Here is a 26,122-nt window from a genome sequence, read left to right on the forward strand (position 1 = left end):
GAGGTGTACATTTCGTCCGGCATGTCCACCGGGGTCCGAGGGATAATCTGGTTGCCACCAGTGCCTTCATCTTGGCCTTCAAGGGTGATACATTGCCTGAGAAGGTCAAGATGATGGTCTACCCCTGTGGTGTAAAGCCCTATACCCCTCTCCTGATGCGATGCTTTAAGTGCTGAAAGTTCGGCCATATGTCTTCCTGCTGTACTTCCAGCATCACATGTCGAGATTGCGGACGCCCATCATGTCCCAATACTCCATGTGCCCCACCTCACATCTGTGTCAACTGTGGAGAGCACCATTTGCCTTGCTTGCCAGACTGCAGGATTCTCCAGAAAGAAAGGAAATTCATGGAATACAAGACCTTGGACCAACTGACGTACTCGGAGACTGAGAGAAAATTTGAACGCCTGCATCCTGTACGTTTGACATCATCTTATGCCGCCGCTGCAACATTTCTGGCACCATCAGCTCCGCCAACCCCAGTCACTTCTCAGAGCCGGAAGACTACACCGGCCCCTTGATGGTGGGGGGGCAGTTCCCTCCTTGTTGCTCCCGCACCACCTACTTCGGGAGGAACACCCCCTGAACTATCAGGGATGTCTGTCCCCACTTCTAAGCCGGAGAAGCGTAAGTCTTCTTCGGCTTCTCTCGTTAGGAAGGGGTCCCTTGGGTCACTCCCTTCCCAGGTTTCTGCTAGTGGGAAAGATGACACCTGCCAGTGGCTGAAGAGCTCAAAAGTAGCTGGTCGTAGGTCTTCACGCTCATCCTCAGTCCTGGAGACTGAGCCAGTGAAGCCCTCCCAGGCAGGGAAATCCAAGGAGCAGCAAGAGAAATCCAAAAAGAAGACCCCTAAGACCATGGAAATTGCGGTGGCATGACATGTAGATTCTGGTGTCTGCTGAGGACCTAGATCTCGCAAGATCCTCAGACACAATGGATATAGACTGCTCAGGCAATAAGTCGGTGGCAGCAGGTGACCCTGAGGCGTAAACAGCCTCATTGAACGTTCCATGCCTTGACTGTGGGAGTGTGATTCATGGTTTGGCGACACCCTCAGCATTGCATTTGCTTGACCCATTGCACCATTGCAGAGTTCGACTAGTGACAGGAGCTTTTAGAACGAGTCCGGTGACAAGCGTACTGGTGGATGCTGGAGTTCCTCCATTGAAGATCAGACGTACACAACTGCTCGCCAATTACTTTGCACACATTCATAGCTCTTCTGAACATCCTAATCATCGTCTTCTTTTCCCAACCACGCCGGTTCATCTGCTGTATAGGCAGCCCAGGTCAGGGCTAACGATTGCGGTTCGCGTACGATCGCTTCTGTCTGAACTGAAGTCCTTCCCTTCACCACCTCTCCTCAAAGTCCATTCACGTACACCTCCATGGTGTAGCTGAAGGCTGAAGCTTTGCCTGGACCTTTCGTGTGGCCCTAAGAATTCTGTTAACCCTGCGGCTCTCTGCTGTCACTACCTCTTGATTCTTGAAGTGTTCCGGGGCTCTGAAGTGGTTTACACCGACGGCTTGATGGCTGATGGTAATGTTGGCTTTGCCTTTGTCCACAGTGGCCATATTGAACAGTATTCCTTGCCCAATGGCTACAGTGTATTCACTCCAGAGCTGGTGGCCATATCTCGTGCACTTCAGTATATCCGTTCATGCCCCGAGGAATCGTTTCTACTGACTCCTTGAGCAGCCTACAAACAATCGACCAGTGCTACCCTTGCCATCCTTTGGTGGCATCCATCCAGGAGTCCATCTATGCCCTGGACTGGTTCCGTCGTTCACTGGTGTTTGTGTGGACCCCAGGACACGTCTCATCCCAGGCAATGAACTTGCCGACAGGCTATGCAGAAACTGCTTCTGGAGACAGGGATCCCTGAACCTGACCTGCGTTCTGACTTACGCCACAGGGATTTTCAGCTTTGGGAGATGGAATGGTATAACAATATGCACAACAAACTGCGTGTCATTAAAGAGACTTCGAATGTGTGGAAGTCTTGCTTGTGGGCCTCTCGGAGGGATCAGTTGTCCTCTGTCGGCTCTGCATTGGCCACACTTCGGCGACCCACGGTTACTTGTTGCGCCATGAAGACCCACCTCAGTTTTGGTGCGGTGCCCGGTTGACATTGGCCCATATTCTGGTGCACTGTCCCACTTTGACTGCCCAGCAATGAAATCTTGAGTTACCGGACTCGTTGCCGCTCATTTTGTCTGACAAAGCCTCATTGGCTGGTTTAATATTACGTTTTATTCGTGAGGGTTGGTTTTATCATTTGATCTAAGTTTTTGCACATGTCCTGTGTGCCTCTGTGTCCTCCACCTTCGTGCTTTTAGGATGGAAATTTTAATGTGTTGCAGAGTGGCTGGCTTTTCCTTTTTATTCTCATGGTCGGCCAGCCACTGTAATTTGCATACGTATTTTACTCTCTTCTGTTTCTAGCGTCTCTGTTGTTTTATTGTCCTCTTTTGTTCCTTTTAGTGTTCATTGCCTTTCCTTCATTCTTGTGGTTTTTGCTTTCTTTTGGTTTTGTGTTATATGTCTTGTTTGTTTTATTCTCACACTTGTGGCATTGTTTTATTAGGAACAAGGGACCGATGACCTCGTAGTTTGGTCCCTTCCCCCCTCTTTTAAACCAACCAACCAACCAACCAACCAACCAACCAACCAACCAACCAGCCTCCTTCGACCATCATTAGTTATTTTGCTCCCCAAATAGCAAAACTCCTTTACTACTTTAAGTGTCTCATTTCCTAATCTAATTCCCCTCAGCATCACCCGACTTAATTCGACTACATTCCATTATCCTCGTTTTGCTTTTGTTGATGTTCATCTTATATCCTCCTTTCAAGACACTGTCCATTCTGTTCAGCAGCTGTTCCAGGTCCTTTGCTGTCTCTGACAGAATTACAGTGTCATCAACAAACCTCAGAGCTTTTATTTCTTCTCCATGGATTTTAATTCCTACTCCTATTTTTTCTTTTGTTTCCTTTACTACTTGCTCAATATACAGACTGAATAACGTCAGAGATGTTTCCTTTCATGCCCCTCTTATAACTGCCATCTGGTTTCTGTACAAATTGTAAATAGCCTTTCACTCCCTATGTTTAACCCCTGCCACCTCTGAAATTTGAAAGAGAGTATTCCAGTCAACATTGTCGAAAGCTATCTCTAAGTCTACAAATGCTAGAAAAGTAGGTTTGCCTTTTCTTAATCTACCTTCTAAGATAAGTCGTTGGGTCAGTATTGCCTCACGTTTTCTAACATTTCTATGGAATTCAAACTGATCTTCCCTGATGTTGGTTTCTACCAGTTTTTCCACACGTCTGTAAAGAATTCGTGTTAGTATTTTGTAGCCGTGACATATTAAACTGATGGTTCAGTAATTTTCACACCTGTCAACACTTGCTATCTTTGGGATTGGAATTATTATATTCTTCTTGAAGTCTGAGGGTATTTACCCTGTCCCAAACGTCTTGCTCACCAGATAGTAGAGTTTTGTTATGCCTGGCTCTCCCAAGGCTATCAGTAGTTCTAATGGAATGTTGTCTACTCCCAGGGTCGTGTTTCGACTCAGGTCTTTCAGTGCTCTGTCAAACTCTTCATGCAATATCATATCTCCCATTTCATCTTCATCTATGTTCTCTTCCATTTCCTTAATATTGCCTTGAAGTACATCTCCCTTGCATACTTGTAGACCCTCTATATACTCCTTCCATCTTTCTGTCTTCCCTTCTATGTTTAGAACTGATTTACCACCTGAGATCTTGATATTCATACAAGTGGTTCTCTTTTCTCCAAAGGTCTCTTTAATTTTCCTGTAGACAGTATGTCTCTTACCCCTAGTGATATATGCCTCTACATCCTTGCATTTGTCCTGTAGCCATCCCTGCTTAGCCATTTTGCACTTCCTATCGATCTCATGTTTGAGATGTTTCTATTTCTTTTTGCCTGTTTCATGTACAGCATTTTTATATTTTCTCCTTTCATCAGTTAAATTCAGTATCTCTTTTGTTATCCAAGGATTTCTACTAGCCCTTGTCTTTTGTCTTTTTACCTGCTTGATCCTCTGCTGCCTTCACTATTTCATCTCTCAAAGCTACCCATTCTTCTTATACTGTGTTTCTTCCCCCCGTTCTTGCCAGTCATTTTCTAATGCTCTCTCTGAAACTCTCTACAACCTGTGGTTCTTTCAGTTTATCCAGGTCCTATCTCTGTAAATTCCTGCCTTTTTGCAGTTTCTTCAGTTTTAATCTAAGTTCATAACCAATAGATTGTGGTCAGAGTCCACATCTGCCCCTGGAAATGTCTTACAATTTCAAACCTGGTTCCTAAATCTCTGTCTTACCATTATATAATCTATCTGAAACTTTCAATTGTCTCCAGGTCTCTTCCACATGTACTGTCTTCTTTCATGATTCTTAAAGCAAGTGTTAGCTATGATTTAAGTTACGCTTTGTGCAAAATTCTACCAGGCGGCTTCCTCTTTCATTCCTTACCCCCATTCCGTATTCACCTACTACTTTTCCTTCTCTTCCTTCTCCTACAATCGAATTCCAGTCCCCCATGATTATAAAATTTTCTACTGTCTTTACTACCTGAATAATTTCTTTTACCTCATCATACATTTCATCAATCTCTTCGTCATCTGTGAAGCTGGTTAGCATATAAACTTGTACTACTTTGGTAGGTGTGGGTTTCATGTCTGTCTTTGCTACAATAATGCGTTCACTATGTTGTTCATAGTAGCTTACCCATGCTCCTATTTTTTTTAAATTCATTATTAAACCTACTCTTGCATTACCCCTATTTGATTTTGTATTTATAACCCTGTATTCACGTGACCAGAAGTCTTGTTCCTCCTGCCACCGAACTTCACTAATTCCCACTATATCTAGCTTTAACCTTTTCATTTCCCTTTTTAAATTCTCTAACCTACCTGCCCGATTAAGGGATGTGACATTCCATGCTCCTCATCAGACAATTTTTAGCTTCATTTCCATAATCTGCCACCACCAAACCACCCTTTTAATACATCCTCACGTAGTTTTTTCGAAATTTTCCCGTAGGGATATGTGTGTGTGTGCGAGTGTATACCTGTCCTTTTTTCCCCCTAAGGTAAGTCTTTCCGCTCCCGGGATTGGAATGACTCCTTACCCTCTCCCTTAAAACCCATATCCTTTTGTCTTTCCTTCTCCTTCCCTCTTTCCTGACGAGGCAACCGTTGGTTGCGAAAGCTAGATTTTTGTGTGTATGTTTGTGTTTGTTTGTGTGTCTATCGACCTGCCAGCGCTTTTGTTTGGTAAGTCTCATCATCTTTCTTTTTAAGTATATTTTTCCCACGTGGAATGTTTCCCTCTATTATATATATATATATATATATATATATATATATATATATATATATATATATATATATATATATAAAATGAAATGTTGTATTTCATTATTTATTCTTTTAGTTGTTATTTATTTGTCAGGCTATACATTCAATACAGTTCGTAGTGCATTTTCAACAGTTCATAATAAATTTGTAATCAGTTTTCAAAAATTTATACTTCAACATTAATGGAATATGTTACTTTACTTCTGTTATTGTCTCTGTGTTGTTTTCCTTTACAAAAGCACATGTGCCCATAGTACAAGCTAACAGCTGCAGTTATGTTATATGTTGAAGGTGAGCACTACCAAGACCAATCAATCAACTAGGAAACTATTGTTGAGCTGTTGTTTCACCTGTAAGGTGTTGTATGCAGAGGCTTCATCATGCCAGAAGTAAATTGCATTATTTGTAGCCCAGGGAGTACCCTTCAGTTGTGTCATTCATTCCTCCAAAATAAAAGTCACAGAGTACTGTCTCAAACTTGAAGATGTTGCACATACTGTAGGGGTCAAAATGGCAGAAGCTTTTTGCATGTAATGATTGCCATACATATAATGTATGTATGCAGACTGAAGCCATGTATGAAAATTTGTACCAAGGCTGGTATTCATATCCGAGTCTCCTGCTCACTAGGCAGTTGTACTAACTATGCCACACTGCACAGTGACTTTGCACAACTGCGTGGACTAACCTAGCATGCCTCTTTCCTCAATCCAAATACCTTTCCGTGCTTCAGCCTACTTGATACACCCTGTACACCTGAACAGCATTGCAGAGTTAATCCAACTGTATTGGAATAGCAGCTCAGCCTTGAATGGGTAAGGCGGATTGCGCCTTCATCAAATGAAATACCAAGTAGGCTGAAGAGTGAATGGAAATCAGGACTGAGGAGGGAGGTGTGTGAGTGTAGTCAATGCCACTGTGTCAGAGTGGAATAGTGATTAGCACATCTACATAGTGATCAGGAGACCCAGGTTTGAATCTCGGTCGTGGTACACATTTACATTTGGTGCTTCAGCCTGTGTATGTACAGCACAGGTGTTTGGACGTGAAAAGGTTTTGGGATCCACATAGATTCACATGTACCGTACACGTGTTGGTGAAGCACTAGATGTGCAGGAGGTGGTTGCATGCTAGTGGCAGAACTGTGACGGATGCTATTGTTAATGTGTTGTTGTTCTGCTCATGTGTTGAACTCATCCAGATGCAGATGTTGATTAGGCAGTTCACTCCTTTCATGCAATGTGTTAAGTTGGAAAGTGCAGTTAGCATTCTTTAACAGAATAAGATACACTGCCATTGCATTGTCTTTTATTTGAATAGATTATCCATTTATAATTAGCATTTTTATTGTGCTCTTAATGTAATTGTAGTCAAGTATGTGTATTGGTTCTTTACAATTTTAAAATAGTTGTTTACATACTAAAACTATTCAATGTGTCTTCTACAAACAATTGATAGTCCTTCAATGTGAATCACTTATTTTCTTTTCATTGTTTCACTCTTTTGTTTGTTCATTAGTAGTACTGCGTGTTGGCACTGTTGACTTAAATTATTTACTGGTATAACACAGTAAAAAAATTTCTTTTTTTTTGTGGCAGTAAATGGACTGATGAAGAAATAGAAATGCTTCGGCAGGCTGTCAAACACTTTGGTGAAGAACTTACGAAAATAAGTGAGCACATTAAGGGCAGAACTGTGTAAGTTAATGTAGCATGTGGGATCTTTTTCACTGACAAGTTTGTGCTGCTCCAAGCAGACCCAGTTTTCTTTATTTTATAACCATTATAATACACTTTAAGTTTGAAAGTTTTTATGGTCCATGATGCTAGGACTAACGAAGTAGTTTTTTGTGGACCAATGTTTGTTCAGTATCGAGCTAGTTACGAGGTGAAAGGTCATTTAACTCCAAAACTGTGAAGAATTTAGTGACGTGTCAGATTAACAATGCAGGGGTGAATGAACAGACAGTTTACATACTTAACAAGGAAGACTTTATAAAAATAAACCTATATTAATGTTTCAGACTAGTTTCTTTTCTTCTAAATATATTTTTGTCTTACGATTCACTAAATGTTATATCCTTGTTATTTGTGGAAGATTATTGTGTAACGCTGGTACACAAAAAGGAATACAGATTTTATTGGTAGCTGATGTCAGCAAAACTCATATTCTAATAGTTCAAGTGGATTAAACTGTACAAACAGATTACGACAAGAGAACTCTAGAAGTAATGTTAATTTGATGAACTGAAGGGGGAAGATCAATGTGGAAATGAGTGATCACAGATTAATTAGTCCCATAATTATTGGTTGCTGCATTGCATTTTACCCTCTATTGCATGATGTTATTTTTTTAACAAACTGGTAGTTTATGTATATTGTTAAAGAAACCACTTGTTTATGCATTGTTGTGACAGGTCATCACAAATGAATTGGGCTCTGAACAGTTGATAAATGTCATGGTTATTGCACTTGAAACATGTAAGAATTGAAATATATTTACAGACTAAATGAACACTTATCTTTTGTTATACAACTTCTCCTTTGCTGTGACTGTGGGTCATGTTAAAATTAGATACATTAATAGAACCACTCTGAAACTTGTGATGAAACAGACTGTCATTGGTAATACAATTCGAAGCACTGTTCAGTAGAAACTCTCTTGTGTAGCACTGTTCATTCAGTAGAAACTCTTTCTTGTAACACTATTCTAAGACAACGTTCACAAACATATGCAAGGGCTTGCATATTAACCTCAAGAGTGTAACTGGTTGTCGCTAACTCTGTTCTTGCCAGACGCGGTACTCCTCTTGCTGCTTTCTGTGGGCTAGGCATTGACTGGAATGAGCCTGGCATAGAACAAACCTCGTGTGTGTGCGTGTGTGTGTGTGTGTGTGTGTGTGTCGGTCTATTTCAAGGCAGCCCACCGATGGTGGCGTGGAGAACTTCTGTGGGCGTGTCTCGCTACTTGTCTCATTGCTGTAGCCAGTGATCCTCTGGTAGCAAGGAGCATCTTTGTGGTGTTGACAGTAGATGCCAGCACCACACCTATCAACTACACCACATTCATGATGATGCTGTTTGGCAGTGCACACAGACTCGCCACATTGAGGTAGACTGTGACTAGCGTCATTATGTGGGCAGAAACAGTTCAAAATCCATGATCTTCACTGAAGGTCGCAAGTACATAAACACTCTTGAAAGCAGCTGAAAGAGTGAGTTACTGCTGCCACTTATATCATGCCTAGTCAGTTTTGTAAGGTATGTAAAATGAGAGCACAGATTATGTTTCTGTGTCTCTGTAATTTTACGGTTAATAATTAATCAATGTTTCTGGTTTGTTGCCATATGGCAACAAATCTAAAATACTGAATAAATCAAAATTTCCATGTTCAACCTCTTATGTAGCATTTTGTGTGCCAGACCCTACCCCCAGATATTTTTGTTGCTGAAATTAGTTTCCTAAAAAAAGTCAGCCAGTTGATTGACGAACAGCTAGTTGTAGTTAAATTATCACTCGGAAGTAATGGAAATAGAATCCTTGACAACAGCAAGAATATTATTCATGCAATGTAAAAAAAGAAATTTATAATAAATTTAAATACAAAAACAGGAAATTGTGTTGCCTGTTATGCTGTTTAAGAGACAGATGAAACATTTAACGCAGTTCAGAAATTACTCTGTGTCAAATTCTATTCAGATGTGTCTGGGTTCTGAGGTGGAACAGAACACACTAGTTACACTATATGCAACTTTTCTCCCTGTTGTCTTAACCCATTCGCCTACAGTCATTTTGGTGGTTCCATTTATTGCACTTCAGTGATGGGTACAGCTGACAAAGTGCTGCAGCAACCTCATGTTTTGCCTGGAAGTTGCTGTTTCTGTGGTACTTCTGTGACCACACCAGTAGATGAGAGTAGTGGTACATTTATGAAATTGAGTCCATCAACTGAGTTTGCAAGCATTCATTTGTTTCATGAGCTCAGTGAGTGACAGCATGCTCAACATGTACTAAGAAGTAGCTGTGAGAATTCTGTGTTTTTTGGAAGAAAGTGTTTGTAGTGATTCAGACAGTGTTGAGAACATTGATAGTGCAAATGGTATATTGCAAAACAAAGAAAACAGTTTCGGTATTTTTTATAATGGGCAAATTGAATGTACACAGCAAAGTAATGTGTTAGTAGAAAATTGCAGCTACAACATTGGTTTTTGATCCAAGCAACAACACGAGTTCTTTTCCTGTAACAGTGAATGAATTGAAAGTGCACTTTTGCCTCTGTATCCTTCTGTTACAGATAGTGAAACCTCCCATTCTAGATAACTGGTAAAGAAGAAAAATAATTGAGACTCCAGTTTTCGCTGAAACGCTACTACTGACAAGGAGACTGCACGGCAATCGGATTTTTGTAATTTTTCGTATTAATAATATGTGAAGTTCAGAAGTCAAGTATTAATTGGCCAGAGCAGTTTGATGCAACCCACAAACATTATCTAGAAAATCGACTTTCAAATTTTCCGATTTGTTTTTTATCAATGGGAGGCTTGGCTCTGTGGTACAATGTGCACCTACCTTGGGGGGGGGGGGGGGGGCTGGGTTCACTTCCTGGAGAGTGCAAAATTTTAACAGAAGTGCATGTCCCACAAGCATTTTTGGGAAGCATAGAATACATAAAAGTGGAAAAAAATTGATAGTGCTCGAGACTGGTAATTGTTGGTTTTGAGTCATGTTTCGGCTCTCCCCCCCCCCCCCCCCCCCTCCCCTCCTCTCCCCTTTTTCCACTTCCCTCCCTCTTTCGTTCAGTTCAAATACCTATGTCGTTAAAATAGAAAATTCATCAAATGAAGGGGATTTATGGCATAATGACGTAAGTCAATGTTGCCCATTTTGAGAAATTTTATCATTTTGTAAAACACTGTACAGGAAAATAAGGAAAGTGTAATAGAAGTACAGTCGTAGACTTGGTCGCCGGTCAGTCACAGCAGAGACTAAGTTGTTCACTCATGGTGGCCAATATAACAGGCTGCCATTCAGAATTCTAAGTCCGGCCATATGCACGATCTGGCAACACTGCAGGGTGTGGACATGTGTATGGAGGACATGCCATCATTCATTTTGAGCCGCTAAAGAGCTGTATGTGCTTGTGGTCTAGAGTTAAGTGCTGCGCAATGTAGATATGAAGTCGTGAGTTTGAGACACCTCGATGCCTTACTTTTTTAAATCGTATTTCAGGCATCTGCTAAAGTTCTGTCTGATGGAGCCTCAGATATAATTCGCTTCACTGTCTAATACACCAGTAACAGCAAAACTTGCAGAAAAAATTCCACCAAACAGCTTATGGCTGCATGAAAATCAGAACAGTTCATGCTGAAGAGTTGCCTCATCCTACACCGGCTACTGGCTGCCACCCATATGCCACCCACCGCCTAATGCCAGGCACCATGCAACAGCTGAATGTGGTGTGGTTTTCCAGCAGAATGAGCAGTATATTACTTTACTAATTACGATATGGAGAGTAGGCAGGAAAGCAGAGTACCCTTTACAGCAGTGAAGATTTTCGCACATATGTGCATATCTGTATTTAGCTGTGACTGCCAGGTGCCACAACTCCTTCCTGAATTAAGGTACCAGGCAACACAACTGTCAGAACAGTCCAGACTTCATTCTGTAAGTCATCAGGAGAGAGACTGAAAATCAAAATAGCATTGTGTTCAGAATCCCATTCAATCCAAAATTGAGTATTGCTTAAGGAAATTGAGAGTTAAGGCAATTAAACTTGGATAATACCCATATGAATATTTTGATAGCAGAATGTACCTATTAATGCACAACTATCAGGAATTAATTAAGATCAAATTGCAAGAACACGAAAAAATAAATAAAGGCTCTGCCCTTTGCTCTGTTGTGTTAACATTTATTGTTATTTTGGATCTCAGTCATAGGCGAACAGCATGTAGAAATTCATTGATAAGGCACTTTTCGCATTTCTTGGCATGCGTCATTAGCAATTATGTTGTAACTGTTATGAGTTGGTGATAGTAACATCTGAATGATCAGAGTGATATGAGTGCTCGGTAAATCTGATGGTGCTACGCTGTCCTCTTGGTTTGAATGACATTAGTGGTGACACGCGTACTCTAGTGCTGAGTACTTAAGCAAGAAAGTGTGGGACTGTTGGTGCTTCACCTTCCCTGATACATTGCCTTATGTTTCCCTCAAGAACAAGCAGAGAATGGAAGCAAGAACTCCTAACGTTTAGAAGGAAACACCTGTCAATATGCTCAGTGTAGCATATGTATCACATGTATCATTAGCACCTAATAGGCACAGAGTTCATTCTTGTGCTAAATACACTAATTCTACAGGTAGTTCCTTAACAAATATTACTGTCTGCTATGCACCTGAAATGTCACTAACTACACATTTTATATTTTACAGTTAATATAATATATTTTACAGTTAATATAATACCACTATGCCACCCAGATACAATTTTTATCGCTGTTGCGTGGATTTGGCCAATCCACATTCCGCCCTCCCATAGTGCCATCTATCCCAGTCCCTGTCCATGTCCTCTGTACTTGCTACTTGGAGATATCAGCAGGGGGTTGGACATAATTATGCATCCACACTGAATGTGCTGAAATCATTGCCCATCGAGGTGAATCAGTATTATGAACGCATAGTGTCTGTTCTTTCGAACATGTCCGGGTGATGTAGTGGTTAATGCAGCTGCCAAGTAAGCAGGAGATCCCAGGTTCGAATCCTGGTCTGGCACACATTTTCACTCATTGCCATTGATGCCGCACAAAGTCCTGATTCAGCTGATATCAATAGTTCCTTTCGTTTCCTCCTCCTTCAGAGTTACATAATATATGTCGCAGCTGTGGATTCCATGCGGTGTGTGTCCTTTCGAATATGTCCGAAAGATCAGACACTATGCATTCATATAATTAATTTGCTTGCTGGGCGGCGGATCCTCCGCATTCATTGCGGATGCACAGTTATGTCTGACCTCCTGCAGAAATCTCGAAGTAGCGAGCATGGAGGACATGGACAGGGATTGTGGATTGGTGGTGTTAGTGGGAATGTGGGTTGGCTGAGAGATGTGCCAAGATAGACCTCACAGTTGTGATATTCACTGTGTCCAGGTGATGAAGTGGTTAAAGCAACTGCCTAGTAAGCAGAAGATCCCGCATTCGAATCCCAGTCCGGCACACATTTTCACTTGTCACTGCTGATGCAGCACAAACTTCTGATACCGCTGATATCAGTAGTCCCTTCCTCTCCCTTCCCTTTCCTTTTCTGTCTCCCCCTCATTCAAAGTTACATAAAATTTTATATAAAATGCCATCTAGAAAATGTTTGACTACTGAGTGATAGGCAATAGACTTCCAGGACTTTAGCTGAATTATCCTACTATGTTTTCTAGACTTGTAACTTTGATGAAATATTCTGAACAATCTGCATGTAATAAGTGACAGTAAGTTGGAAAATTGCATTTTCGACTGCAAGAAGTTTATATTACAAACCTGCCTCTTTCCGCCTTTGCCTCTACTGCAGCAATGTGAGAATGTTCATGTTCTTGATGCCTTACTAGTTGTGACTGGTTTAATTTTAACAGCTTTTTGAGCCTACATTTTCTGCCATTGTATGTGGTTTCCAATACAGTAGCCTTTGTTGATAGGAACTTTGTTATTTGTAACTTACAAAGTCACCTTGCGGGTGTTCACACCTTGCAGTCAATGCTGTGTTGTCTTTTCATTCCTCTATTTTGGGGATAGTGCCAGTGACACTTATTCCAAGAAAAATATTTTCCAAGTCTGTTATTATAGAAAAAGATATGTTGCCTACTTATAACATTGACAGTATAAGCACTGGAGATGCTCCAGAAATGTGCATGTTGTCTGATGATTAGCTGTTTAGTTTTCAATACTCTTAGGACAGAAAAATGCAAATAATTGTGGCAGTTCTGGATGTGTGATGTTTAGTTCGCAGTCGGTGCACATTAGTAACTATGCTCTAGTCCCTAACCTTGTTAAAGAAATGCAAATAAGACTCAGTACCATATGCTTTTTGTATTCCGAACTTCGGCAGCCACATCTTTAAGACAGAATAGCTCTACAGCCAACTCAAGCACCATTGGCTGGTTTTCTTCTTGCAAGTAATCTAACTGAATCTTGGCAACAACACTGGATATGTTTGGCAACTATATGAATGACGAGTTACTTCCTGGCTGGCACAAAATTATCCTGCTAAATTCAATTGATCTATTTGTCCTGCTTTTGTTGAATAACGTGAGTGATTTGCGTATAAGGTGTGAAATAAGTTTGTCGGTGTGTGATTTTGAATCCAGGAAAGTTGTTCCATGTGGAGATTGCAACTAATTTCATCTTTTACATTGCAGTTTAGCTGTCGTAGCCACAACTGGGGCAATGAGGGAGGCAGCGAAACTATAGCTCTTCCCTAGCACCAAAGTAACATTGTCACCTATGAAGCAAAGGTCATATTTGTATCAGTTTCGTTTTTCATAGCTACAGGCAACCAGATGTAAAGTCAACACGGAAATCTTGTTGTTGTTGTTGTTGTTGTTGTTGTTATGGTCTTCAGTCCTGAGACTGGTTTGATGCAGCTCTCCATGCTACTCTATCCTGTGCAAGCTTCTTCATCTCCCAATACGTACTGCAGCCTACATCCTTCTGAATCTGCTTAGTGTATTCATCTCTTGGTCTCCCTCTATGATTTTTACCCTCCACGCTGCCCTTCAGTTCTAAATTGGTGATCCCTTGATGCCTCAGAACATGTCCACCAACCGGTCCCTTCTTCTTGTCAAGTTGTGCCACAAACTCCTCTTCTCCCCAATTCTATTCAATACTTCATCATTAGTTATGTGATCTACCCATCTAATCTTCAGCATTCTTCTGTAGCATCACATTTCGAAAGCTTCTATTCTCTTCTTGTCCAAACTATTTATCGTCCATGTTTCACTTCCATACATGGCTACACTCCATACAAATACTTTCAGAAATGACTTCCTGACACCTAAATCTATACTCGATGTTAACAAATTTCTCTTCTTCAGAAACGCTTTCCTTGCCATTGCCAGTCTACATTTTATATCTTCTCTACTTCGACCATCATCAGTTATTTTGCTCCCCAAATAGCAAAACTCCTTGACTACTTTAAGTGCCTCATTTCCTAATCTAATTCCCTCAGCATCACCCGACTTAATTCGACTACATTCCATTATCCTCGTTTTGCTTTTGTTGATGTTCATCTTATATCCTGCTTTCAAGACACTGTCCATTCCGTTCAACTGCTCTTCCAAGTCCTTTGTTGTCTCTGACAGAATTACAACGTCATCGGTAAACCTCAAAGTTTTTATTTCTTCTCCATGGATTGTAATACCTACTCCGAACTTTTCTTTTGTTTCCTTTACTGCTTGCTCAATATACAGATTGAATAACATCAGGGAGAGGCTACAACCCTGTCTTACTCCCTTCCGAACCACTGCTTCCCTTTCATGTCCCTCGACTCTTATAACTGCCATCTGATTTCTGTACAAATTGTAAATGGCATTTCGCTCCCTGTAGTTTATCCCTGCCACCTTCAGAATTTGAAAGAGAGTATTCCAGTCAACATTGTCAAAAGCTTTCTCTAAGTCTACAAATGCTAGAAACGTAGGTTTGCCTTTTCTTAATCTAGCTTCTAAGATAAGTCATAGGGTCAGTATTGCCTCAAGTGTTCCCATATTTCTACGGAATCCAAACTGATGTTCCCTGAGGTCGGCTTCTACCAGTTTTTCCATTCATCTGTAAAGAATTCGCATTAGTATTTTGCAGCCATGACTTATTAAAGTGATAGTTTGGTAATATTCACATCTGTCAATGCCTGCTTTCTTTGGGATTGGAGTTATTATATTCTTCGTGAAGTCTGAGGGTATTTCGCCTGCCTCATACATCTTGTTCACCAGATGGTAGAGTTTTGTTAGGCCTGGCTCTCCCAAGGCTGTCAGTAGTTCTAATGAAATGTTGTCTAAACCTGGGGCCTTGTTTCGACTTAGGTCTTTCAGTGCTCTATCAAATTCTTCACACAGTATAATATCTCCCATTTCATCTTCATCTACATCCTCTTCCCTTTCTATAACATTACCCTCAAGTACATTGCCCTTGTATAGTCCCTCTATATACTCCTTCCACCTTTCTGCTTTCCCTTCTTTGCTTAGTACTGGGTTTTCAACAAAGCTCTTGATATTCATGCAAGTGGTTCTCCTTTCTCCAAAGGTCTCTTTAATTTTCCTGTAGGCAGTATCTATCTTACCCCTAGTGAGATAAGCCTCTACATCCTTACATTTGTCCTCTAGCCATGCCTGCTTAGCCATTTTGCACTTCCTGTCGATCTCATTTTTGAGACATTTGTATTCCTTTTTGCCTGCTTTATTTACTGCATTTTTATATTTTTATTTATTTTATATTTTTATATTTTCTCCTTTCATCAATTAAATTCCTTTATTTCTTCTGTCACCCAAGGATTTCTACTAGCCCTCGTCTTTTTACCTACTTGATCCTCTGCTGCCTTCACTACTTGATCCCTCAAAGCTACCCATTCTTCTTCTACTGTATTTCTTCCCCCCATTCTTGTCAATTGTTCCCGTATGCTCTTCCTGAAACTCTGTACAACCTCTGGTTTAGTCAGTTTATCAAGGTCCCATCTCCTTAAATTCCCACCTTTTTGCAGTTTCTTCTGTTTTAATCTACAGCTCATAACCAATAGATTGTGTTCCTAAATCTCTGTCTTACCTTTATATAATCTATCTGAAACCTGTCAGTATCTGCAGGTTTCTTCCATGTATACAACCTCCTTTTATGATTCTTGAACCAAGTGTTAGCTATGATTAAGTTGTGCTCTGTGCAACATTCTACCAGGCGGCTTCCTCTTTCATTTCTTCCCCCCAATCCATATTCACCTACTATGTTTCCTTCTCTTCCTTTTCCTACTATCGAATTCAAATCACCCATGACTATTAAATTTTCGTCTCCTTTCACTATCTGAATAATTTCTTTTATGTCATCATACATTTCTTCAATTTCTTCGTCATCTGCAGAGCTAGTTGGCATATAGACTTGTACTACTGTCGTAGGTGTGGGCTTCGTGTCTGTCTTGGCCACAATAATGCGTTCACTATGTTGTTTGTAGTAGCTTACCCGAGCTCCTATTTTTTTATTCATTATTAAATCTACTCCTGCATTACCCGTATTTGATTTTGTATTTATAACTCTGTATTCACCTGACCAAAAGTCTTGTTCCTCCTGCCACCGAACTTCACTAATTCCCACTATATCTAACTTTAACCTATCTATTTCCCTTTTTAAATTTTCTAATCTACCTGCCCTATTAAGGGATCTGACATTCCACGCTCCGATCTGTAGAATGCCAGTTTTCTTTCTCCTGATAACGACGTCCTCCTGAGTAGTCCCCGCCCAGAGATCCGAATGGGGGACTATTTTACCTCCGGAATATTTTACCCAAGAGGACGCCATCATAATTTATCCATACAGTAAAGCTGCATGCCCTCGGGAAAAATTACGGCTGTAGTTTTCCCTTGCTTTCAGCCGTTCGCAGTACCAGCACAGCAAGGCCGTTTTGGTTAGTGTTACAAGGCCAGATCAGTCAATCATCCAGACTGTTGCCCCTGCAACTACTGAAAAGGCTGCTGCCCCTCTTCAGGAACCATACGTTTGTCTGGCCTCTCAACAGATACCCCTCCGTTATGGTTGCACCTACGGTATGGCTATGTGTATCGCTGAGGCACGCAAGCCTCCCCACCAAAGGCAAGGTCTATGGTTCATGGGGGGCAGGAAGGAAATCTTATTTATTTTATTTATGAACTGCCACAATTCTGACTCCTTGAGAGTGACACAAGACAGCGAATAAACACAGACCATTTTGAAGTCCATTGTGAGCAATATCTTGCTCATTCATGCCGATGTAAGCTCATTGGTGTTTTGGATACCTTATGTTTCATAACAATAGACTTTCAGTGTATGGTTTTCGTTCTAAGTAGCATTTCATTTCTATTAGCACAGTGTGTTATCTAATAGCACTTACCGTTATTTTATCTCAGACAGAAATTAATCATCAACATAATATTCTCTCATGTTATCTAAAAAGAGTCTGACAGTGCTCAGGTAGTTTACCAGTTGCCTGTAGAATTCTACAGGATCTGGATTAAAGATGACATCAAACCAGGTTTGAATTGCATTTTTGTCCAGAAAGGCTTTTTGATAAGGAGCAAGAATGATAAACTGTTGAGGGCATAAGATCAGAAGAATAAATGCATTAGGGATTACTTTTGAAACAAACTCCTGGATAGCTTTGTTTGTGAAATCAGCAGAGTGCATTATCTTATAGTAGCAACATGTGTTGTAGTTTCATTGGTTGTTTTTATTGTGCTTCACCTGAAAGGTGTGTTAGTTGTTGGCAACAAATACCAGCTGTGTGATAGGCATACCCCAGGGGAGAGGTCCGCAGTGCACAACACCCTTTTTGTGCTACTGGATACAAAATATTATGTTCAGACTGATTTTGCTGGAGTACATGTTTTTTTATTAGGACTCAGCAATTAATTTCTTAAGAAGTTAACATAGAAGCATCATAACACACCACCAGTAACAATACGGCATAGGAATTTTCAGTGAGCGAACTGATGTCCCTCAAGGAAAAATGCAGCAATGGTCATTCCTTTGACTTCTGTTGCTTTGAGGTAGATCATCCAGTACTCCTCGAGACTTCTGAACCTTGTCTATTGAATACAAATGTTGCACAATGTTTAAATGGTCATGGTTCACCACAAATGTCTGTTATTGAGACTTCCTGAAGTGAAAAACCATTCATGCCAGAACAATCTGTCTTGAAAGAAGAAAATCGTCTTCTGACGTGCTTTCCCAAAAGCACTCACTTCACACACAATACAGGGGTTTGAAGCTGTTTGTGTTGCCTTCACTCTTCTATTAAACCCATAGCCTATAGTGAGTCTCAAATGTTGATAATAGACTCAGCGCAGAGATCAGCTGGTCTGATGACATCTGGCATAAGGTAGTGGGTGGCGTATGGCTGTCTAGCGTTTTTGATAACTAAGAGTGTGTGTAGTGTATGTGCAAACTCCCCACTTCTCTTACATGAGTTGACTTACTTGGCAATGCGCAGCTGATCTTCTTCTCTGGATAGCCGGCGTCTGGAATCTCTACAAACTACTTCTCCGAAGAATGATGCTAGTCACAGGAACCTTTAAGACTCTCTCTCTCTCTCTCTCTCTCTCTCTCTCTCTCTCTCTCTCTCTATGAAATAATGAGGTACTCAAAACTATCGGTATATTTGAACTTCCACAAAGAACAAAATTCACACTTCTCACATAAACAATTGACTTCTTGTAAGTCACCTGTGTCGTCTCACATTAGAAACAATTAAGTTACATTTACAACAGAGTTGGCTTGATAACCACGACTCTATTATACAGGAATCATACACATGTCCTGCCTCTAGCAAGTTCAAGCTAAAAGTTTAAGTCTTCTCAACTAATACATTCTTTTGTCACTAACAATAGTCACAGTTATAAAACAGCTCAGAATAACACAGAAGTTACTTGGTTCTGCTGTGTGCTTTCATTACAACTTCCATGGCACCACCAGCAAGTACTTGTCGGTGCCATTCGACCGCCATGTCTACCGACTTCTCACGATAAACTTCGGACCTGTACACACAGACAGGTGATGTGCAGTAGATAGTGTTTCTTTCTCCCACTCACATCCAAAATATTGTGTGTTTGAGATGGTGGAAGGCCGAGTGGTTCTAGAATTTACGCGGAAATTCTCGAAACACTACAGCTGGTAGCCTGTGCCTGATAGCTATTGTAGGCCAAGGAAACTCTTGAGCACGATCTGTTCTGATCTTGTCGCAGACACAAGCTGTTTGGTGGAATTATTTCAGGAGGCTTTTTTTATTGCTGGTGTATTAGTGAAGCAAATTATGTTTGAGATTCCATCAGACAGGACTTAAGCAGACACCTGAAATTCAAATTAAATAAGGCATCGAGGGGTCTCGATCTAGCGACTGCATTTCTGCATTGCACAACAATTAGCACTAGTCCACAAACACATAGAGCTCTGTAGTGTCTCGCAAAGAATGACAGCTCTTCCTCCATGGACTTCTGCATCATGCAGTATTTCCAGATCGTGCATATTGTCGGACTTGGAATTCTGAGTGGCAGCAGGTTTTATTGACCACCTTAAGTGAATGACTCCAACTTAGTCTCTGTGGAGGTCGCCTTTTATGTCTGTATGTCTTGGGATATTGAGTCTGATAAGGGATAGTGTTAATACTGGAACATTAAGTGCAATAATGTTACTATTATCACCATAATTATTATAAATTCCATCAGGTAACTTTCAGTTAACAGTACCTGAGCACAATTGAGTGTAGTAATAGTACATTATCATCATAATGTTATAATACAAAACTTACCTTAAAACAGTTTTGATAATGTTAAAATAAAACAAACTTTTCTGTGAAACAATAATAATAATAAGGAAAGAAAAACTTCCCAGTGGCAGCACAGAAATCTTATTTTGTTTCATGGCATTATGGTGCATGTCAAGCATACTTCACTTTGCCATAACATGTATCATACAAACCATTTCATAACAGAACTTATCCTGCCATCTGTGGTGCTATTATGCATGCAAAGACATACCTCACTATGCTATCCGAAAGAGTGCAGTTTCTACTATATTACATAGTTCTTAACTGATTTTTGTCAGAATTATAATCACACCAATATACAAGCCTTTCAAATATATTCTAGTTAACATATATCTAATTGTCATTTTTATGAAAAATTCATGTCTTTTTATTTTTTATTATATATGCACACAAAAATCCAGTTTTCATTGCAAATATAAGTTCTTAATTACGTGTCTTTTATAAAATATTGTTAATAAAGGTGTTTCAAATTAAAAATAAAAATTATTTATTTTTCATCTATATCCATTTTAAACTTTGTGGAAATGCTCATAGAGTATGCACCTTTGTTTGAAAATTTATGGCACCTAGGAATCAAACACAGGCCCCACACATGGCAGGTGAGCATTCTGCCACAGAACATACGACACATCAGAAAAGTGACTTTGATTTAGACCATTAAAGACTTCTTGAAAAACTCAAAGTTAATTTTCTTGAGAATTGCATTGATCTGCTTTTGGATATTGATATTTGAGTTCTGAACTTGATCCACTATAAACGTAAAAAAGAAAATACAAAAGTCCAATTGTCACGTGGTCTTCTCATGAGACAATTCACAGCAGTCCCCAGGTATTTTCGCATTGCTACTTTTTCATCAGAAATACTAAATGATAAACTGAGGAAGGTACGAAAATAATTCTGTAATTAGGCATGATCATCAAATTTCAAAGAATGTTTGTTCCTCAACATTGATGAAAATGTAATTAAATTTAGGGACAGACTTTCATATGTCCAGTACAGTCCATGAAAGAGACCTAAATTTGATATATAAATATATAAAGTTGTTCTTCAGAAAGTAAATACTGTCACAATCTGAAGATACACACTAGAAAGGAAAAAGAAAGTGGTAATTTCCTGCCAGTTGTATTCCAAATGTGTGCAGCACTGTTCCACCAGTGAAGAACTATTTACAGGGGTAAATGATACTGCTCTCCCAACTGTTCATTGAATTGCTACACAAGTTTCTATAAAATCAGGTTATAAAAAAGTACACCATTTATCAATGCTTCATACACCGAAGAATGTGGGGCTGCATAACACTGGAAGAACAGAGATTAGACCTAATTGTTTTATCAGTTACAGTGAAGAATGGGTGTAGGTGACATACACAGATTGTTGTCTGTCCTCTTGTGGAAATGTATGTTGAGGGGTATAAGAAGATAAATTTCTATCTTCTGGACATAGTAAGGGTGCAAGCATAATCTACCACAGGGCTTCCCAACCTTTCCAGCTGGTGGACCCCTTCTTCAGTCAAAAATCCATGGTGGACCCCTAGTCAGTCAAGAGCACAGTAACTTTAAATTTCAGAGTGAAACCCATGGGTACTGAAAGCTTCTTAATGCAAGTTCCATGTTTCCAATGCCCCCCCCCCCCCCCCCCCCCCGAAGTATCAATTGTCTTTGGTTTAGAGATGAATGAAAACAACTTGAAGGTCAAAAATCGACTTATGAAATAGGTAGTGCACTGACAAAGCAAGTTTAACATTTAATTATGCCTGGAGCCGCATACATGCCAGCGAGTGCTGTGATTGGTCAACAAAGCTCGCTTCGCGCATGCGTAAAAGGTTTCAGCACATCTACCACCATGAGCCGGTGCACAAACGACCCCTGTATTGTTGCGATACAGTCGATCAGAGAAGCCGCATTCTCCGGCACTAAACTGTGTATGCGTTCTCACTTAGAAACCGTAAAGGCTGCTTGGGAATATGACCTGAAGTAAAAGTACACATTTTTTCACACGAAAAAAAATAGTGATGAATTTGATTTTCATATTTTTATTCAATAATTTTACTCATTACTTTACACAATTTGGTGAAGGGTGGCCGCGGACCCCCTAGAAAGAGCCGGCGGGCCCCTAAGGGGTCCGCGGACCACACGTTGGGAAGCCCTGATCTACCATATACTGAACCCAGCACACTACCGGATGAAGTTCACTATATTCCAGCTCACTGTAGCAGAGCAGATTTTGAAGATTGTGATTCTCCCTCTTTAAGGGACAACCAGTCTAAGGAAAAAAATCCATTAACATTCAAAGCAGGAGTTGGGGATCTTATCCATTGAAAATAATATTAACCGAGAAGAAAACCACTCAATCTAGAAACTTCAACATCTGTTATGATTGTGTACAACACGGAGAATTGTGTTTTGAACTAAGCAATGTAAAGTGGCCCTTCATTTGGACAAATGCTTCATGCTGTACTGTACACGGAAGAACTGAGGTATTTGAGAATATTTGTGAGACAGTAAGTGCTAAGACGTCCATGATTTGTAATTGGTCATGTATATGTGAAAAAATGTATGGTAAAAATAAAGATGTGGCGAATATTATTTCAGAAAATTGTAGGTGACTGGGTTAATCTACTATGATTATGGTGTCAAGGTAAAAATTTGACCCTGTTCCACATGTGATGATCTAGTGAAACAGCTTACGTAAGAAAAAGAAACTCTTGCTGTCCTACATATTATAAGTGTTGTGACATGCAAATTTCACAAATTTATTGTACCATTGTATGTAAACTGAGTATGTGTGCTGTACACAGGAAACTTGTTAACTCATCATGTAATTGCGGCAGTTTCTTCATTTTTGTTTTTTGGTTGCTATTTTCATCAAGTAAAAATGTTCATACTAAGATAATTTTCATGTATCTATTTCCTCAATTTTCAGATCTCAAATCAAGACTACTCTTAAGAAGAAAGCATTTGAAGATGCAGGTCTCCCAGTCAGGACAATTACCAATGTGCAAACTCAGCAGGTTTCCCAGTCTGGAATGATGGGAAAATCTGCTGAAGTGACACTGAACATGCTGAATGCTCATGAATCAGAAGTAGATGTTGAAGGGTTACCAGAAGATGTGAAATTGGAGTTTGATGGGGCTACAGAAGAAGTAACCTCATAAAACTCTACTTGTATTGTGTAAACATGTTTCACTGCAATGAACATTTGTGATATGCAAAATAATTCAGTTTCATCCTGTAGATATGTTTTGTAACTTAATGTACCACGAGGAAGCATTTGTGCAGCCTCTAAACAAAAACTTGTTACTGGAATCTATGATGAAACTTATAAAAATAAAGTTATTTGTTCTTGTGTCTACAAGTGAAAAAAATACTTTCTGTGAATGATTCTTCTTATAATGATTAAGCCATGAACTTGAGGGAATGATGACTAATAGGGAAAGTCATATTTCGGAGGAGTGAAGTTAAAATTTCCATCCGGGCTACATCTTTAGATTCTTCATGATTTTCTGAACCCACTACAGGCAAATGTTTGGTAGGATACTGAAACAGACAATTGTTGGTTCCTTCATCCATACGCTATGTGAGACGGCTCACCATCTTCATGTTGACATTAAATTATTAATATTCTTTTTCTAAAACAGGATAATAAGTCAAAATGGCTCAGTCTTTCATAGCCAATCTTCAACAATCTAACCTCTATCAGCCATTCTCTGCCATCTCCTGAAGATGCAGTTCAGTCAGGTATTTGACAAATCTACTGGGAAAGTAGGAGAGCATTTCTGGAACTGTGAAGCTTAGAGCCAATCAATTAGGCATGTTAAGATCGTAATTCATTGCTTGTAAAAGACAAATATATGAATTAATGTTTTTGTTTTGCAGTTTGTTTAGAATGTATCCATGAGGTAGTTATTTACTATAACAGATTTTTGCAACAGTCAGACAGGTAACAGTGGAGCGATTAACTTGCTGATTCAGTGTTGGACCACAGGAATCAGTGAGCAGCCTACTTTCTGGAACCATCTGTGCACGATGGGTTACAGAAGCCAGCATCCCACAAGTGTACTGTGTCAAATATTTAATTTGAACATTATCCACAATCTTTCTTGCTATGATATTTCTAACAGGATTATATCATGAAAGGAGCTCTTCAATGTGCATAGTAAGTGGTTGTGGTTATGTATAATATTTGGGTTAGAAAATGCTTCATGTTCAGGCCCTGAAGACTGTGCAATGTTGACTGCCTGCTGTGTCATCCCCTGTCATGTTGACATCATGTTGATGTGATATGGAGGGCCATGGGCTCGGCACACCACTCTCCCAGTCATTGCAAGTGTTTAGATCTTGAACTGCTGCCTATCGGTTAGATAGCTCTTCAGTCAGCATCACGAGGCTTAATGCACCCCAATCCAGTCTTCCACCAAGTAAAAGCCCTATGCAGTACTGGGAATCGAGCCTGGGTCCTCTGCATGGCAGCCATCTAAATTGACCACTCAGCTGCAGGACAGATAGACATTTCAGTTGCATTAAAACAATATTGATATTAATCAGTCAACCTTATACAACTATGCCATGCTGTGCATCTGCTCTTTATATGGCATTTCACTATAATGACCTTTTAAAATTATGGTCCTTTTTCGATTTACAGCCCACAGTGTTTCATTACAGGGCCAATAGCAATGCTCTATTCAGATTGTTACATGGCCAGTAATGATGATCTCTTTAGTTTCAGCTTCTCCCTTCATATGCTCTACTATATTTTGTCTTTGTCACACTTTATTTCCTATATCACTTTATTTGTTTCCAGTGACTCGGTAGTTTGACATGTTAGTTTCTGTTTTATTTGCTTGAATTAATTGCTGAATCATAAGCATGTTTGGTGTGTGTAAATTAGAAAGACTGTGTTTTCATTATGGATGTAGTTAATTGGTTTATTCATCACATATAATCATTCCTTTTTTTTTTTTTTTAAGAAAAATGCCACCATAACGTTTGAAGTTTGATATTGATTCTAATAAAAAAGAGAAACTGAAAGTCTTTGAAGTTTTATGTGACATAGAAGCTGGTGAAAAAAAAGTTAACATTTGTAATGCAATGGTTCTGGCAGAGTCCACTGTTCAAAACATGTTGGATAGAAAAGAAGAAATCAAAATGCAGTACTATCTGCTGCTCATTCAAGTGTTTCATAATTGACTCACCAAAGAAGCACTGCAGTGGAAAAAATGAAACTCAACTTAAAAATGAAATGTGAAAGAGCTAGTGCAGATGATGATACAGCTGAATAATATCTCAACATTTCAGAAAGAAATATTGAAAGAGGTGGATATCAACCTGAACAAGTTTTTGATCTAGACGAGACAGCATTCCATTGGAAGTGAATACCTGAAACAATTTACATTTCATGTGAAACATCTGCATCTGTATATAAGGTGTCAAAAGAACAATTAACTTTGCTCCGTGGTGCTAATGGTTAGGTGATTTTAAGCTAAAACTGCTTTTCGGATATGTTTCAGAATATCCCAGCTATTTTAAAGGCCTGAATAAGAAACAGTTTCCCATAATTTGGAGGTCCAACAAGAAAGGATAGATTACTAAAATTCTCATTGAGGGCTGGTTTAAAAATTTATTTTTGTCCGAAAGTAAAAGAAGAAAAGAAATTTGTAGGTCAATAATTTAAACAACAAGGCATTGCTTATTTTGTTTTATGCTCCAGGGCACCCAGTTAATTTATCTGAATTATCTGCTGATGTGGAGAGTGAATCTCTTAACAAAAATACAACTGTTCTGTTCCAGCCAATAGGAAACAGCCGTCTTAGGACTCTTCATTAACTTATACACGAAACTGATGGTGAATCTTCTGTAAAACATTTTTGGAAAACATACATTATCGGAGATGCCATAGACAATATTATAGAATCATGGAGGGAATTAAAACCAACCACACTGAACCAAGTTAGAGGAAAAAATCTTATAAGAATGCATAAAAACTAATGAACCTGAAGTTGATTCTCTTTCTGAAATTTGGCAACTCATATTAAACTTAGGAAGCCATCTCGGTTCTAAAGATAAGAAGGTAATTTGATTGACCTGAGTGCTCAACCTGCTGATCGCGATCAACCGATTGATTGCCATAGTTTTATGGGCTGATCTGTCGAAAAACTTGTCAAATCTGTGTAAATGATTTGCTTTTGTAAAATACCAGTT

General features: G+C 39.6%; 1 protein-coding gene across 1 annotated transcript in view; it reads left to right on the top strand.

Annotated features, from left to right (window-relative positions):
• Positions 1-23,291, top strand: part of LOC126162960 (chromatin complexes subunit BAP18) — a 47,669-nt gene extending 24,378 nt beyond the window's left edge. The window contains exons 3-4 of the mRNA XM_049919799.1: positions 6,989-7,087; positions 22,848-23,291. Coding sequence (XP_049775756.1) covers positions 6,989-7,087; positions 22,848-23,079 — 331 coding nt within the window. The 3' untranslated portion in view covers positions 23,080-23,291. The remainder of the gene's footprint in view (positions 1-6,988; positions 7,088-22,847) is intronic.
• The last annotated feature ends 2,831 nt before the right edge of the window (positions 23,292-26,122 follow it).

Source organism: Schistocerca cancellata, chromosome 2 (genome assembly GCF_023864275.1).
Source record: "Schistocerca cancellata isolate TAMUIC-IGC-003103 chromosome 2, iqSchCanc2.1, whole genome shotgun sequence".
NCBI lineage: Eukaryota > Metazoa > Arthropoda > Insecta > Orthoptera > Acrididae > Schistocerca > Schistocerca cancellata.